Below are 13666 nucleotides of genomic sequence, written 5' to 3' on the forward strand. Positions count from 1 at the left end.
GTATTGTGTATTGCACAGTATGGGCAGGGATAGCTGAGCATGTAGGGATGGATGGCTGGATCTGTGACTGCATTTGTCACAGATCCAGCCCACAGTGCTGCTGCTGCATCTGCTCTCTCCCCTCTCCTCTCACACTGTACCGTTCGGTACAGAGAGGGGAGGGAGGAAACGGCGCCATCACATGACGCCGGTTTGTTTACAAGTGATCACTCCATCATTGGACGGAGCGATCACTTGGTAAACCACCGCCATCAGCGACGATTTACCGTGATCCGTGATGCGCCGGCGGTCACGGACATTCCCGTGTGCGCGCCCCATGGGGCGCACGGGAGCGCGATTCTGGGAGGACGTCCATGGAGGTCCTCCCAGAGTTAAGGAACCGCCTTGTAGACGTCTTTCATCTATAGGGCGGTGATTAAGCAGTTAAAGGGGTTGTAAAGGTAAAAAAAAATCCCTAAATAGCTTCCTTTACCTTAGTGCAGTCCTCCTTCACTTACCTCATCCTTCCATTTTGCTTTTAAATGTCCTTATTTCTTCTGAGAAATCCTCACTTCCTGTTCTTCTGTCTGTAACTAAACACAGTAATGCGACACTGGTGTGGAGAAAGTCTCTTGAGGGGGGAGGGGGGCGAGCAGGAGGGTCAGGACGCTCTCTACTTTGCAGATAGAGAAAGGGGCTGTGTGTTAGTGGGTGTCCTGACTCTCCTGCTTGCCCCCCCCCCCCCCTCAAGAGGATTTCTCCACACCAGGGAGAAAGCCTCACATTACTGTGTGGAGTTACAGACAGAAGAAAAGGAAGTGAGGATTTCTCAGAAGAAATAAGGACATTTAAAAGCAAAATGGAAGGATGAGGTAAGTGAAGGAGGACTGCACTAAGGTAAAGGAAGCTATTTAGGGGAAACAATTGTACCTTTACAACCCCTTTAATCCTTTTGAATTGCAGAGAATATAGCCTGGAAACATTCAGTTTTGGCACATTCACATAGAACAAATTTACATATAATTTCAAAGGATGAACAGCTATGTACATTTTTATTAATGAACGTTAGTGCTGTATGGAGTTCATGAACCTTACCAGGTTAGGTGGCATAAGTAATAATATGTAAATAAGATTTAAACTAACGTGTTAAACTCCACTGTGATATAACAAAAGTACAAAAGAAGAACTTCAAACTCTTAAGAATACATTCCTGCACAGCTCTGAAAACAAAATATATACTGTATATATATATATATATATATATATATATATATACACACAGTATCTCACAAAAGTGAGTGCACCCTCACATTTTTGTTGTTATTTTATTATATCTTTATGTTATTTTATTCTATCTTTTCATGTGACAACACTGAAGAAATAACACTTTGCTACAATGTAAATTAGTGAGTGTACAGCTTGTATAACAGTGTAAATTTGCTGTCCCCTCAAAATAACTCAACACACAGCCATTAATGTCTAAACAGATGCCAACAAAAGTGAGTACACCCCTAAGTGAAAATGTCCAAATTGGGCCCAAAGTGTCAATATTTTGTGTGGTCACCATTATTTTCCAGCACTGCCTTAACCCTCTTGGGCATGGAGTTTACCAGAGCTTCACAGGTTGCCACTGGAGTCCTCTTCCACTCCTCTATGACCACATCACGTAGCTGGTGGATGTTAGAGACCTTGTGCTCCTCCACCTTCCGTTTTTAGCGGGCCTGATCGGAGGTAGATGGGTGTACATGGACACAAGTCCGTATACACCTGCTGGTCCATTGGAATGCATAAACCTTTCAATAATGGCTATTTGAATAACTGACAGGTGGACCTGATCGAATCGCCAGTGTGAAAGAGCCCTTACGTACAAAAAACTCATTGGGTCCTAAAGGAGTATGATCACACACTGAAAATTCTGAACTAAATCTATGTACACTGCTAAAACCTTAACATATTTCTAGCAAATGTTTGCATACAAATGAGGATTTTTGGTGCACATATTTTGAAATATATGTTCAACCTGGCTAACCATGATGCAGTTGACCTGCTTAAACATGTATTACAATATATGTTAACCAAAAATTCCTCTTTTGATGCAAAGGTTTTCTATGTATAGCAGTGTGCAAAGGGTTTATTCAAAGTTCCAATGTCAAAGTGGTTGTAAAGTCGTATGTGAAAAACCTTCTGTGCTGCAGACCCCCCCCCCCTTTTCTTACCTGAGCCCGATCTGATCAGCAATGTATATGAGTGCAGTGGCTCTAGCCACTATAGCTCTCCTCATTGGACAGATTGATAAAAGCAGGAGCCACTAGCACCCACTGCTGTAAATCAAAAGCTGTGGCACAAAACGGGGGGTGGGGCCGAGTCCTGATGTCGGTGTCAATGCTACTTATTCAGAATGCCGCTGCAAGGCTACTCACGGGTGTTGGTCGTCGTGACCACATCACGCCATCGCTGAGAGCCCTGCATTGGCTACCCGTGAAGGAACGGGTTCTGTTTAAGACTGGTTGCATGGTGCACAGGGATACCCATGGAAAGGGGCTAGTGTACCTGCAGGAAAAATTCACCAAGTATGTGCCTAACCGTACCTTAAGGTCAGCTAATTCTGAAACTTTCGTGATCCCTAAATTTCGAAAGAAAAAATGCGGAGGGAGGACGAGTGCGGTCCAGGGAGCACAGTTTTGGAACTCCCTGCCTCTAAAATTAAGGCTTGAGAATGATGTTTTTAAGTTCAGGAAGCTTCTAAAAACGAAGCTTTTCAGTCAAGCCTATGGAATTACATAGGTTTTTATAGTTCTTTGATCTGCTAACCATTTTAAATTTTGATCTGTTCCGCTGCCTGTGTGTTTTTTTTGGTTGTTGCTGTATTGTTGTTCTTGGCGCATCGAGGCCTACGGGTAACTGACTGTGTTTTGTACCATTTTGTACTTTTAAGAATTTTAATAAATAAATAAATAAATAAATAAACGCAGCAGCAGGATTCGGGAGCGAGCCCGCACAGGTGCCCCCATGGAAACGGCTCTCCGTGGGGGCAACTGATAAATAGGAGGAGCATTGAGTGCTTGCAGGGGACCCCAAAAGAAGAGGATCAAGGCTGTGCTGTGCAAAACCGTTGCACAGGGCAGGTTTATTATTAAAAATAAATAAAAAATATTTACAACGTTTACAACCACTTTAACATTTAACAGCAGATTTAAAGGGGGGGTCTGCTTTAAGGACTTTAATTTGTAGAATTATAAGGTATGGTGTGGTTTTAATTTCCTCGATTATAAGGCAAAACAGCACAGCTCTTGTGTACACACATCATCTGCCTAGTAACTTCCCAACAATGCATTTGCAGTACAACTGCCATTGACCTTTGTTTCTCAATATCGTACCTTGATCTAAAAGAGAATTGAAGCAGAATGCAGATTATTGTGAAAACAATAGACTTATTAAGCCTGCACTAATCACTATCGAAGTCGTAACTGTTGCTGCATGAGTTAAAAATTCCGACAACCAAGGAAAGGTTTCCAGCCCCTATCGGAACATCGGTCTCCTCAAACCTGTTTTCAATATTTCAGATCTGGCTCCGTTAGGCTGAACTAAGTGGAAACAAATAAGCATCCGTCATCATATGCCATAAGCAATTTTAGTTAGCATAGAGTGAACAGAAATCCATATCCAGCCAGTGTTCTATTAATAGTGCATTAAGGGCTTGCTTTTCACAGGCTGTAACTTAGTAACTCTTATTGATAAGCCATTTCGAAGAAAAGATGGTAAGCTGGATATGTAGAAAAAATGCTTCAAAGCAAGCTTTGGTATTTACTCTTTCATAAGTTCCAAACCCACTGTTGGCGGTGCTCAATCTAATTTTCTATAAACGTATATGTTTAGTAGATATCCAAAAACATAGTAAAATAGGGTTCACAGCCACTACTGTACTCACTCACCTATGATTCTTAAAAGCCATTCTGAGACCAAAAGACGAAAATACTACTATACTAATATTTTGAATATTTCTTCACAATATTCTAAATAGCTAACAAATAAAATATTAGGATCTTTCACTTCTGAAACATTTTAGAACAAATTAAGTTTGGGTTTTACTTTTTTTGGTTTCTGCAGTTTGGGTGTTGTACAGTAATACTGTTTGAATTTTTAAATAGCCACACCTTACATCTAAATAGATGGCTAATACTTTTGTTGGAAGTTGTGAAAATGTTAGGACACTTCTGTGTTCCTTTTATTTCACAGTAGTGTTATGACATTTCTATGCCAAAAATGTGGTATCCTCTATGACACAGAGATTCCCACCATCTGTGGGGTGCGTATACAAACTTTTACAGAAATTAAGTTTACAAAAGGAAAGGTTAGGGTTGGGATGACAGGGAGGTCAGCATTTGAGTTACAAAATGAATTAGGGTAAAGGATAGTGGTGAGCAGCGGCGGCTGGTCCATAAGGGGTACAGGGGCACTGCCCCTAATCTCCATGTGCCGGCCCCTAAACTTCATGCGGAGCGTTGGACGCAGAGATTTCTATGAGGTTCAAAATGTTTGGGCTTGGGGCGCAGAGCTAATCCACTTGTGACATTACCAAATCAACATAAACTGTTGTCTTCCTGTTTCTCCTCCCGGCCAATCAGGACAGGAAGCAGGTTTTAAGACAGAATTGGTCCAGAGGAGAAGCTGCAGAAGCCACTCGTGACCTGGATGGGGTAAGTGTGGACCTCGCGGGCTGGCAGGCAAGCGAGTGGGGGGTTGTTTGCCGACCCCCCCAAAACAAAAATGGAGCACCAGCTGCCACTGGTGCTGGTGTTGCAGAAAGGGTTATTGTGAAGGTTAGTGGTAGGGTTACAAGAAGGATTAGTGTAAAGGTTAGTGGTAGGGTTACAAGAAGGATTAGTGTGAAGGTTAGTGGTAGGGTTACAAGAAGGATTAGTGTGAAGGTTAGTGGTAGGGTTACAAGAAGGATTAGTGTGAAGGTTAGTGGTAGGGTTACAAGAAGGATTAGTGTGAAGGTTAGTGGTAGGGTTACAAGAAGGATTAGTGTTAAGGTTAGTGGTAGGGTTACAAGAAGGATTCGTGTGAAGGTTAGTGGTAGGGTTACAAGAAGGATTAGTGTGAAGGTTAGTGGTAGGGTTACAAGAAGGATTAGTGTGAAGGTTAGTGGTAGGGTTACAAGAAGGATTAGTGTGAAGGTTAGTGGTAGGGTTACAAGGAGGATTAGTGTGAAGGTTAGTGGTAGGGTTACAAGAAGGATTAGTGTGAAGGTTAGTGGTAGGGTTACAAGAAGGATTAGTGGGAAGGTTAGTGGTAGGGTTACAATAAGGATTAGTGTGAAGGTTAGTGGTAGGGTTACAATAAGGATTAGTGTGAAGGTTAGTGGTAGGGTTACAAGAAGGATTAGTGTGAAGGTTAGTGGTAGGGTTACAAGAAGGATTAGTGTGAAGGTTAGTGATAGGGTTACAAGAAGGATTAGTGTGAAGGTTAGGGGTAGGGTTACAAGAAGGATTAGTGTGAAGGTTAGGGGTAGGGTTACAAGAAAGATTAGTATGAAGGTTAGTGGTAGGGTTACAAGAAAGATTAGTGTGAAAGTTAGTGGTAGGGTTACAAGAAGGATTAGTGTGAAGCTTAGTGGTAGGGTTACAAGAAGGATTAGTGTGAAGGTTAGTGGTAGGGTTACAAGAAGGATTAGTGTGAATGTTAGTGGTAGGGTTACAAGAAGGATTAGTGTGAAGGTTAGTGGTAGGGTTACAAGAAGGATTAGTGTGAAGGTTAGTGGTAGGGTTACAAGAAGGATTAGTGTGAAGGTTAGTGGTAGGGTTACAAGAAGGATTAGTGTAAAGGTTAGTAGTAGGGTTACAAGAAGGATTAGTGTGAAGGTTAGTGGTAGGGTTACGAGATGGATTAGTGTGAAGGTTAGTGGTAGGGTTACAAGAAGGATTAGTGTGAAGGTTAGTGGTAGGGTTACAAGAAGGATTAGTGTGAAGGTTAGTGGTAGGGTTACAAGAAGGATTAGTGTGAAGGTGAGTGGTAGGGTTACAAGAGGGATTAGTGTGAAGGTTAGTGGTAGGGTTACAAGAATGATTAGTGTGAAGGTTAGTGGTAAGGTTACAAGAAGGATTAGTGTGAAGGTTAGTGGTAGGGTTACAAGAAGTATTAGTGTGTAGGTTAGTGGTAGGGTTACAAGAGGGATTAGTGTGAAGGTTAGGGGTAGGGTTACAAGAAAGATTAGTGTGAAAGTTAGTGGTGGGGTTACAAGAAGGATTAGTGTGAAGGCTAGTGGTAGGTTTACAAGAATTGTTATTGTAGAGGTTAGTGGTAGGGTTCCAATAAGGATTATCATGAAGGATAGTGGTAAGCTTCCAAAAAAGCTTAGTGTGAATGTTAGTGGTAAAGTTACAAGAAGGTTAGTGTGAAGACATAGCATAGCAGTGGGATGACAGGGAGGTTAGTATTTGGGTTACAAGAAGGGTTAGCATTAGTGTTGAGCAGAATACGCCATATTCGATTTCGCGATATATCACGAATATATAGCCGAATATTCGAGAAATATTCGCTAAATTCGAATATTCGTGATATTTTATTGAAGTGAAATGTTTGCGAAATTTCGCTATTGCGAATGCGAAAATAATTGCGAAATTTCGACAACTGCTGTAGGAGCACTCAGATTGGCTCAGAATATTCGTGATATTTTATCGAAATTTCGCAAAATGCGAATGCGATATTTATTGCGGAATTTCGACAACTGCGGTAGGAGCCCTCTGATTGGCTCAGAATATTCGTGATATTTTATCGAAATTTCGCAAAATGCGAATGCGATATTTATTGCGGAATTTCGACAACTGCGGTAGGAGCCCTCTGATTGGCTCAGAATATTCGTGATATTTTATCGAAATTTCGCAAAATGCGAATGCGATATTTATTGCGGAATTTCGACAACTGCGGTAGGAGCACTCTGATTGGCTCTGATGCAAAAGAAGGGCGGAGAAAATAATCGCGCGATATTCCGATTGCCGAATAATCGCATTGCGATTTTTCGGCAAGATAAAATGATCGCTTCAGCTACTCGGCCCAAGGTCTCTAATCATACCAGCAATGCTTTTAGATGTCGATGGAGATCTCTAGGATGTGATCTGTTCTAAAAATAAAATTGAAAAAATTTGAATATTCGGAATAGCGAATATTCACCGCGAAATTCGAAATATATCGCGAATACTCGAATATGCCATATTCGAGCCGAATATTCGCAATACGAATATTCGTGAGCAACACTAGTTAGCATGAATGATAGTGGTAACATTACAAGACAAGTTAGTGTGAAGGGTAGTGGTAGAGTTCCAAAAAGTGTTATCGTAAAGTTTAATGTCAGGGTTCCAAAAAGGATTAGTGTCAAGGATAGTGGTAGGGTTCCAGAAAAAAACATGTGTGTGAAGGTCAGTGGTAGGGTTACAAGAAGGCTAGTGTGAAGGCATAGCATAGCGTTGGGGTGACAAGAAGGTCAGTATTTGGGTTACAAGAGGGGTTACGGTGAACGTTAGTGGTAGCATTACAAGAGGGGTTATTGTGAAAGCTTAACATTGTTCTCTGCTTCAGGTGCTGTAAACTAATGTGTTCCTTCTATCCCCTGACGCCTCCATTTGCTTCCTGACACCACTTAACTTAATAGGGCTGAGAGATGAACAAATGAAAACAATACTTAGCTTTGTTCATCTACTGGGTAGAATTAAGGTTTTCTGCTACCCCATGATAATCATTGTCATGGCTATTCACACTGATCAAGTAGGGAAAGCATTGGAAGAACTCTACATTAATATGAATAACAAACCTCTCCCTCCATTCTTTTTTTTTTTTTTTCACAATACAGGTTTTATTGGTAGAAAATTAAAACACATGGATAACATAGTCTGTGGTTAGCCTTTAAGGGCATTGAAGGGTAATAAAAAGTAAGCATATACAGTATTGCTATATCTAACACCAAATGTACAAGACATTTTCCACCCATTCAGCATGTAAAAGATTTTTCAGCAAAGGGATATTACTTAATGGGCAGGTGGACTTTAAATTCATTTGTTCTGTAAATACCATGTTTTTTAATAACCCCTGAAAGGGGTGCTAAAAACTATTATAAGCTATTGTGATATTAAATATTAATTACAATGCATGTATTCACTATAATTTTATACACATCTGCATTAAAAAAAAATGGAATACCAGGAGAAAATGCAATGTTGCAATGTATTTAGATTTTAAAGTTAATTTAAAGTTATGCTCAACATCACAGAAGAGTTTATATTTCAGGTAGACAAATAAAAACAATACTTACCTTTATTCACCTACTTGGTATAATTAAGGTTTTCAGAGACCCCATGCGAATTATTGCCATGCCTATTCACGCTGATCAAGCAGGGAAAGCATTGGAGAAACTCTACATTTAGGACTGCTGTTAGCTGGCCTAACAGGGCCCCCTTCTTTTTTAAATGTGTTTAATTTTTTACTTTTTTTAACAGCCTTGTTGGGGGGCCTTTGGTAAAATATCAGGGGTGTAAATAGAGACCTTCAGCTGCACTGGACAGTGAATGAATGGGAAGTGCTTTGAGGCTCCCAGTTCATTTACAAACTAAAGCAAAGTAAATGCAGTTTACTATGCTTCAGTGATGAATGGACACGGTGAGTGATCAGTGCCAATTGCTCACTGATTTCTTTCAGGAAAGGAAGGGGGTGAGTAGGACATATTTACTTCACAATCCCTGCTCTCCATTCTGAAATCTCCCCCCGTATACCCTCAGCACCAACCAATCCTCTTGCAGCGCAGCCAGAGGAAGAAAAAGGAGGAGAAGCTGGCAGAGCTGCAGTGGAAGCCACAAGAGTTGGCAATAAGGCAATACAGCCATCACTTCTGCTCAGCAGGGGCCTGGGCCCCCCTTTTGAACTGATGAGGCCTGGGCCCGGTACAGGAGGGCTGACTGTACTGTCTTATCAGCGGTCTGTCCTACAATAATATGAATAATAAACCTCTCCATTCTTAGCATTGAAAGGTAATGAAAATAATGTACGGGACCCACAAATCAACAATATTTCTAAATGAAGGGTGAGGAAGGGGGTGTCTATTAATGCCACCACTCCCCTCCCCCCCAAGTTACTGCATCAAATGGACTTAAACTGCAGCTAGCACTTTTTAAACAATTGAAAAGAAGGAAATAAAGGAAAAATAAAGATAAAGGGCCAGATTCACAGAAAAAGTACGCCGGAGTATCTGCTGATACTCTGGCGTACTTTCAAATTTGCCGCGTCGTATCTTTATTTTGAATTCTCAAACAAAGATACAACGGCATTTGGCTAAGATCCGACAGGCGTACGGCTTCGTACGCCTTCGGATCTTAGGATGCAATACTTTGGCGCCCGCTGGGTGGAGTTTGCGTCGTTTGCGTCGGGTATGCTAATTAGCTGTTTACGGCGATCCACGAAGGTACGCGCGTTCGTCGCATTCTCTTACATCGTCGCTAGTCGGCTTTTCCCGTCGTAAAGTTGTGATTGCTATTTAGGTGGTGTAAAAATAGACAGCCCATGTTAAAGTATGGCCGTTGTTCCCGCGTCAAATTTTTTTTTTGTGTAAGACGTCCGGGAATAGGAAAGGACGTAACGCACGTCGCCATTCAAAAAATTACGTCGGTCCGACGTCATTTTGCGCAAAGCACAGCGGTAAATTTCAAAACGGAGCATGCGCAGTACGTTCGTCGTGGGATAACGCGCCTAATTTAAATGATACACGCCCCATTTGAATTAGGCGGGCTTGCGCCAGACGACAAGTTTACAGGCAAGTGCTTTGTGAATCAAGCACTTGCGCTGAAAACTTGCGGCCGTGTAACGTAAATGACATACGTTACGCCGCCGCAAATGTATGTGAATCTGGCCCAAAGCATTTAACTTAAAGGCAGCAAAAACATTTGATATCCATAAGGCGGAAGGTCACAAAACAGCAATAAAATGATTTAAAAAAAGTAATTTATAAGAAGTACTCAATTGGGAACATTGTCAAAGCACTAATAAAGCTCTAACGTTGACTATCACATCATCTATCCAATAACTTTGTTGTAAAATCGATAGATCAAATGGATTTGGTGCAGTAGTGGGGTGGGCATATGCAGGGGATTAATCATAGTTACCTGAAGAAGAAAATCTTTCTCTAATAGGTACAAATGAGGTACACTTTGCTAGACAGTGCATCTAACCAAGCAATAAAGGCAGGCTACACATTCCATTTACAAAAATCGATCCAATCCACTTAGAAATCATTTAAAGAAATTGTCTGGACTAAATTAAAGTTTTATAACTACTTTAGATCCTTCCACATAGAAACTTCCCTTAACCGCTCTTGAACAGCAGTTAGATCCCGTCAGGCTGTATTTTTTTTTTTACATTAATCCGATCTTTGGAATATATTAGCAATCATGGGGCATTATACCTGAATGGCTAAAGTACAATACCCGGCTTCACCTGGACATTAACATAAAATTAAAGCTGTTAGTCTGGAAGAGAGAGAGGAGGTACAATAACAGGAACTTTTTCGGTTACTACGCTGGTGAGAAGCAATTGTGCAAATACATTTCCATTAAAAATTCCCTGTGATAATTTATAAAGTATTTTTGCAAAGCAATGTATTTTTGTCAAAAGAAAACACAACTTTTGATAGAATAGATAGAATTTTTGATCACAGTCAGTATTTACTTGTTCAAAAAATATATAATACTTACACGTATCTGGCTTGTGACAATTGTGGCTCTGGCGGAAATATTGAGGATTTTCAATAACAGGAATCCGTGTCATTCCAATGACCACAGTGTCCGGTCCTGCATCTAGGGAGTTTGGTGTGGTTATTCCATGGTTAATATGATGAAGAGGACTGGCAGAATCTTCTTCCCCACTAATCACTGCCACGGGACCTGGGAAGATCACAAATTAATTAATGAAGGAGCATTAATACTATCTCATTTAGATTTAATTATGCCACTAAAATGAAACAATGAAAGCACTCCTAAAACCTTTAAAGGGCAATGCTAGTAATAGACAATACTTTTGTTAGCAATGATACCAATCTATTGTACAGTGGGTGACCCACTTTTTGGACTTCTACCTATAGGTAAGCCTAGAATAAGGCTTACTTATAGGCAGTGGAAATATCTCCTAAACGTGCGCCGTTTAGGAGATATTTCACTTGTAGTCTGCCGAAAATCCCAACGGCGCATGTGCGGGGAAGAAACAAAGCTAAGTGCAGTTTCTTCCCTAGCCTGTCCCATCAGGGTTTACTTCCTCTTTAAGGAATATGTGTATATTGTGGATGAACACGTTTAGATTTAAAAAATTCAACTTAATTGTTTTGTGTAAAAGTGCCAATATAATATAATGTATTATAATCTCCATAGCTGCCCGTTGTAAGGCTAATTTGTGCCTATGAATAATGAAAGAAATATTAATAATCACGCTCCCTAAATAATCAGAACAATTCTATTAAAAATATATATCAACAAAGTGCATAAATATGTGCAGTGTCCATTAACTAGACGCAAGGGGGCAGATTCTCTTGATACGCCGCGTAATTTCAAAATTTGCGCGTCGTAGCTTTGTTTTGGTATCCACAAAACAAGATACGACGGCATATGTGTTAGATCCGACAGGCGTACGTCTTCGTACGCCGTCGGGTCTTAGATGCAATTTTTCGGCTTCCGCTAGGTGGCGTTCCCGTCGTAATCCGCGTCGAGTATGCAAATTAGCTATTTCCGACAATCCACGACCGGCCGTCGCATGTTTTTACGTCATTTTCGTTCGGCTTTTTCCGGCGTATAGTTAAAGCTGCTATATGGTGGCGTACTCAATGTTAAGTATGGCCGTCGTTCCCGTGTCTAATTTTTAAAGTTTTACGTCGTTTGCGTAAGTCGTCCGTGAATGGGGCTGGACGTAATTTACGTCCACGTCAAAACCAATGACGTCCTTGCGACGTCATTTAGAGCAATGCACGACGGGTCATTTTAGGGACGGCGCATGCGCAGTTCGTTCGGCGCGGGGATGCGCTTCATTTAAATGAAACACGCCCCCTATCCGCCGAATTTGAATTACGCCGCGAGAGATACACTACGCCGCCATAACTTACGGCGCAAATTCGTTGAGGATTCAAACCAACTCAAAGTAAGTTACAGCGGCGTAGCGTATTTGACATCTGCGCCGGGCGCAGCGTATGTATGTGGATCTGCCCCATGGTGTCTCCAACCGAGTACAGAATATCTTCTTATAAATTCCCACACCATTATGTGAATGTTCAGTGTCTTCTTTCACCAACATTTAAGCACACATCCCACTCACCAAACATATATGGTCCCCATTACAGGTAGTCACAAATAGCAAGATATAAGGATGCCACTCTCATAGGTCCTCCAACTGGTCTAAAAATCAAACCCAGGCTACCACATTAGCCAGCAGCGCTTTCTATACCCACATGTGACCCCTAATGACATCAGACGCTACTGACGAAACACGTTGGCTGAGATCTGCATGACACATCACTTCAGCCATTGTGGAACGCAGGTGGAATGCAAACCAAATTCCCTGCTTTTAAAACAAGCTGTATTTGATCATCGACACTGTAAGCGTAATTTTTATGCATGTATTTTAAAAGAAACATTCTTACTGTACTATGAGATGCACTTTTTTCTTTCTTCTTTCCTGTGTGAGACTTAGTCTGAGTCCTTGAGTGTATAGAAGCATTGGTGGCTAATGTGGTTGCCCGGGTCGGCTCTTTATACCAGTCAGAGGACCTTTGCAAGTGGCATCTCTATATCTTGCTATTTGTGACTACCCCTAATACAGGTTATTTATGTTTGGTGAGTGGGCTGTGTGCTTAAATGTTGGTGAAAGAAGACAGTGAACATTCACATACTGGTGTGGGAATTTATAAGAAGATATTGTCTGTACTCAGTTTGAGACACCTGTTTAATGGGCACTGCACATATTTATGCACTTTGTTGATATATATTTGTAACTAGCTGAATACTAGTCTTCCTATCTTAACCTTTTGGGGAGGAAAATCATAGTAATATAAATATACCCATCTTTTATATAAGGGTGTAGGTAAGGGTTAATTTAACTGTCATATATTTTTATTTGGCATATAAGTAATATGTGTACCAGGTATAATTGAAATATCTCCAGGCGTACAGAAGTTATGTGGGAACATACATTTCCCATTGATTTGCATGGGACTTTAAACAAAAACCCCGACCCTCACAAATGGGGGTAGTTAAGGGATAAATTAACTATCCTATAGTTTAAGTGGACATATAAGTAACATGTGACCAAGTGTTATCGAAATATCTACAGCCGTTTGGAAGTTATGAAGTAACATGTATTTCCCATAGAGTTGAATGGGACTTTAAAGAAAAACCCCGACCATGGCAAATGGGGGTGGGTAAGGGTTAAACCACCTATCCTATGTTTGTTGCTGACATATAAGTAACATGTGTGCCAAGTTTCATGTTAATATCTTTAGCCGTTTGGACGTGATGCTGGAACATACATACATACACACACACGTTGAGTTTTATATATATAGATAGAACTGTTGTGATTATTTATGGAGCGTGGGTATTAATATTTGCAGCACTCATAACATGATTTTTTTTTTTTTTTAGTAAGCTTATCTTGGATTGTCAAA

The 13666-nt window shown here is 40.8% G+C and overlaps 1 protein-coding gene across 10 annotated transcripts in view; it reads right to left on the reverse strand.

Moving 5' to 3' along the window:
- NTRK3 (neurotrophic receptor tyrosine kinase 3) overlaps positions 1-13666 on the reverse strand; it is a 936199-nt gene that overhangs the window by 277188 nt on the left and 645345 nt on the right. For all 10 annotated transcript variants that reach the window (XM_040342395.1, XM_040342396.1, XM_040342394.1 and 7 more), the window contains one exon: positions 10716-10904. In XM_040342395.1, coding sequence (XP_040198329.1) covers positions 10716-10904 — 189 coding nt within the window. The remainder of the gene's footprint in view (positions 1-10715; positions 10905-13666) is intronic.

The sequence above is a fragment of the Rana temporaria genome, chromosome 3 (genome assembly GCF_905171775.1).
Source record: "Rana temporaria chromosome 3, aRanTem1.1, whole genome shotgun sequence".
Classification (NCBI taxonomy): domain Eukaryota; kingdom Metazoa; phylum Chordata; class Amphibia; order Anura; family Ranidae; genus Rana; species Rana temporaria.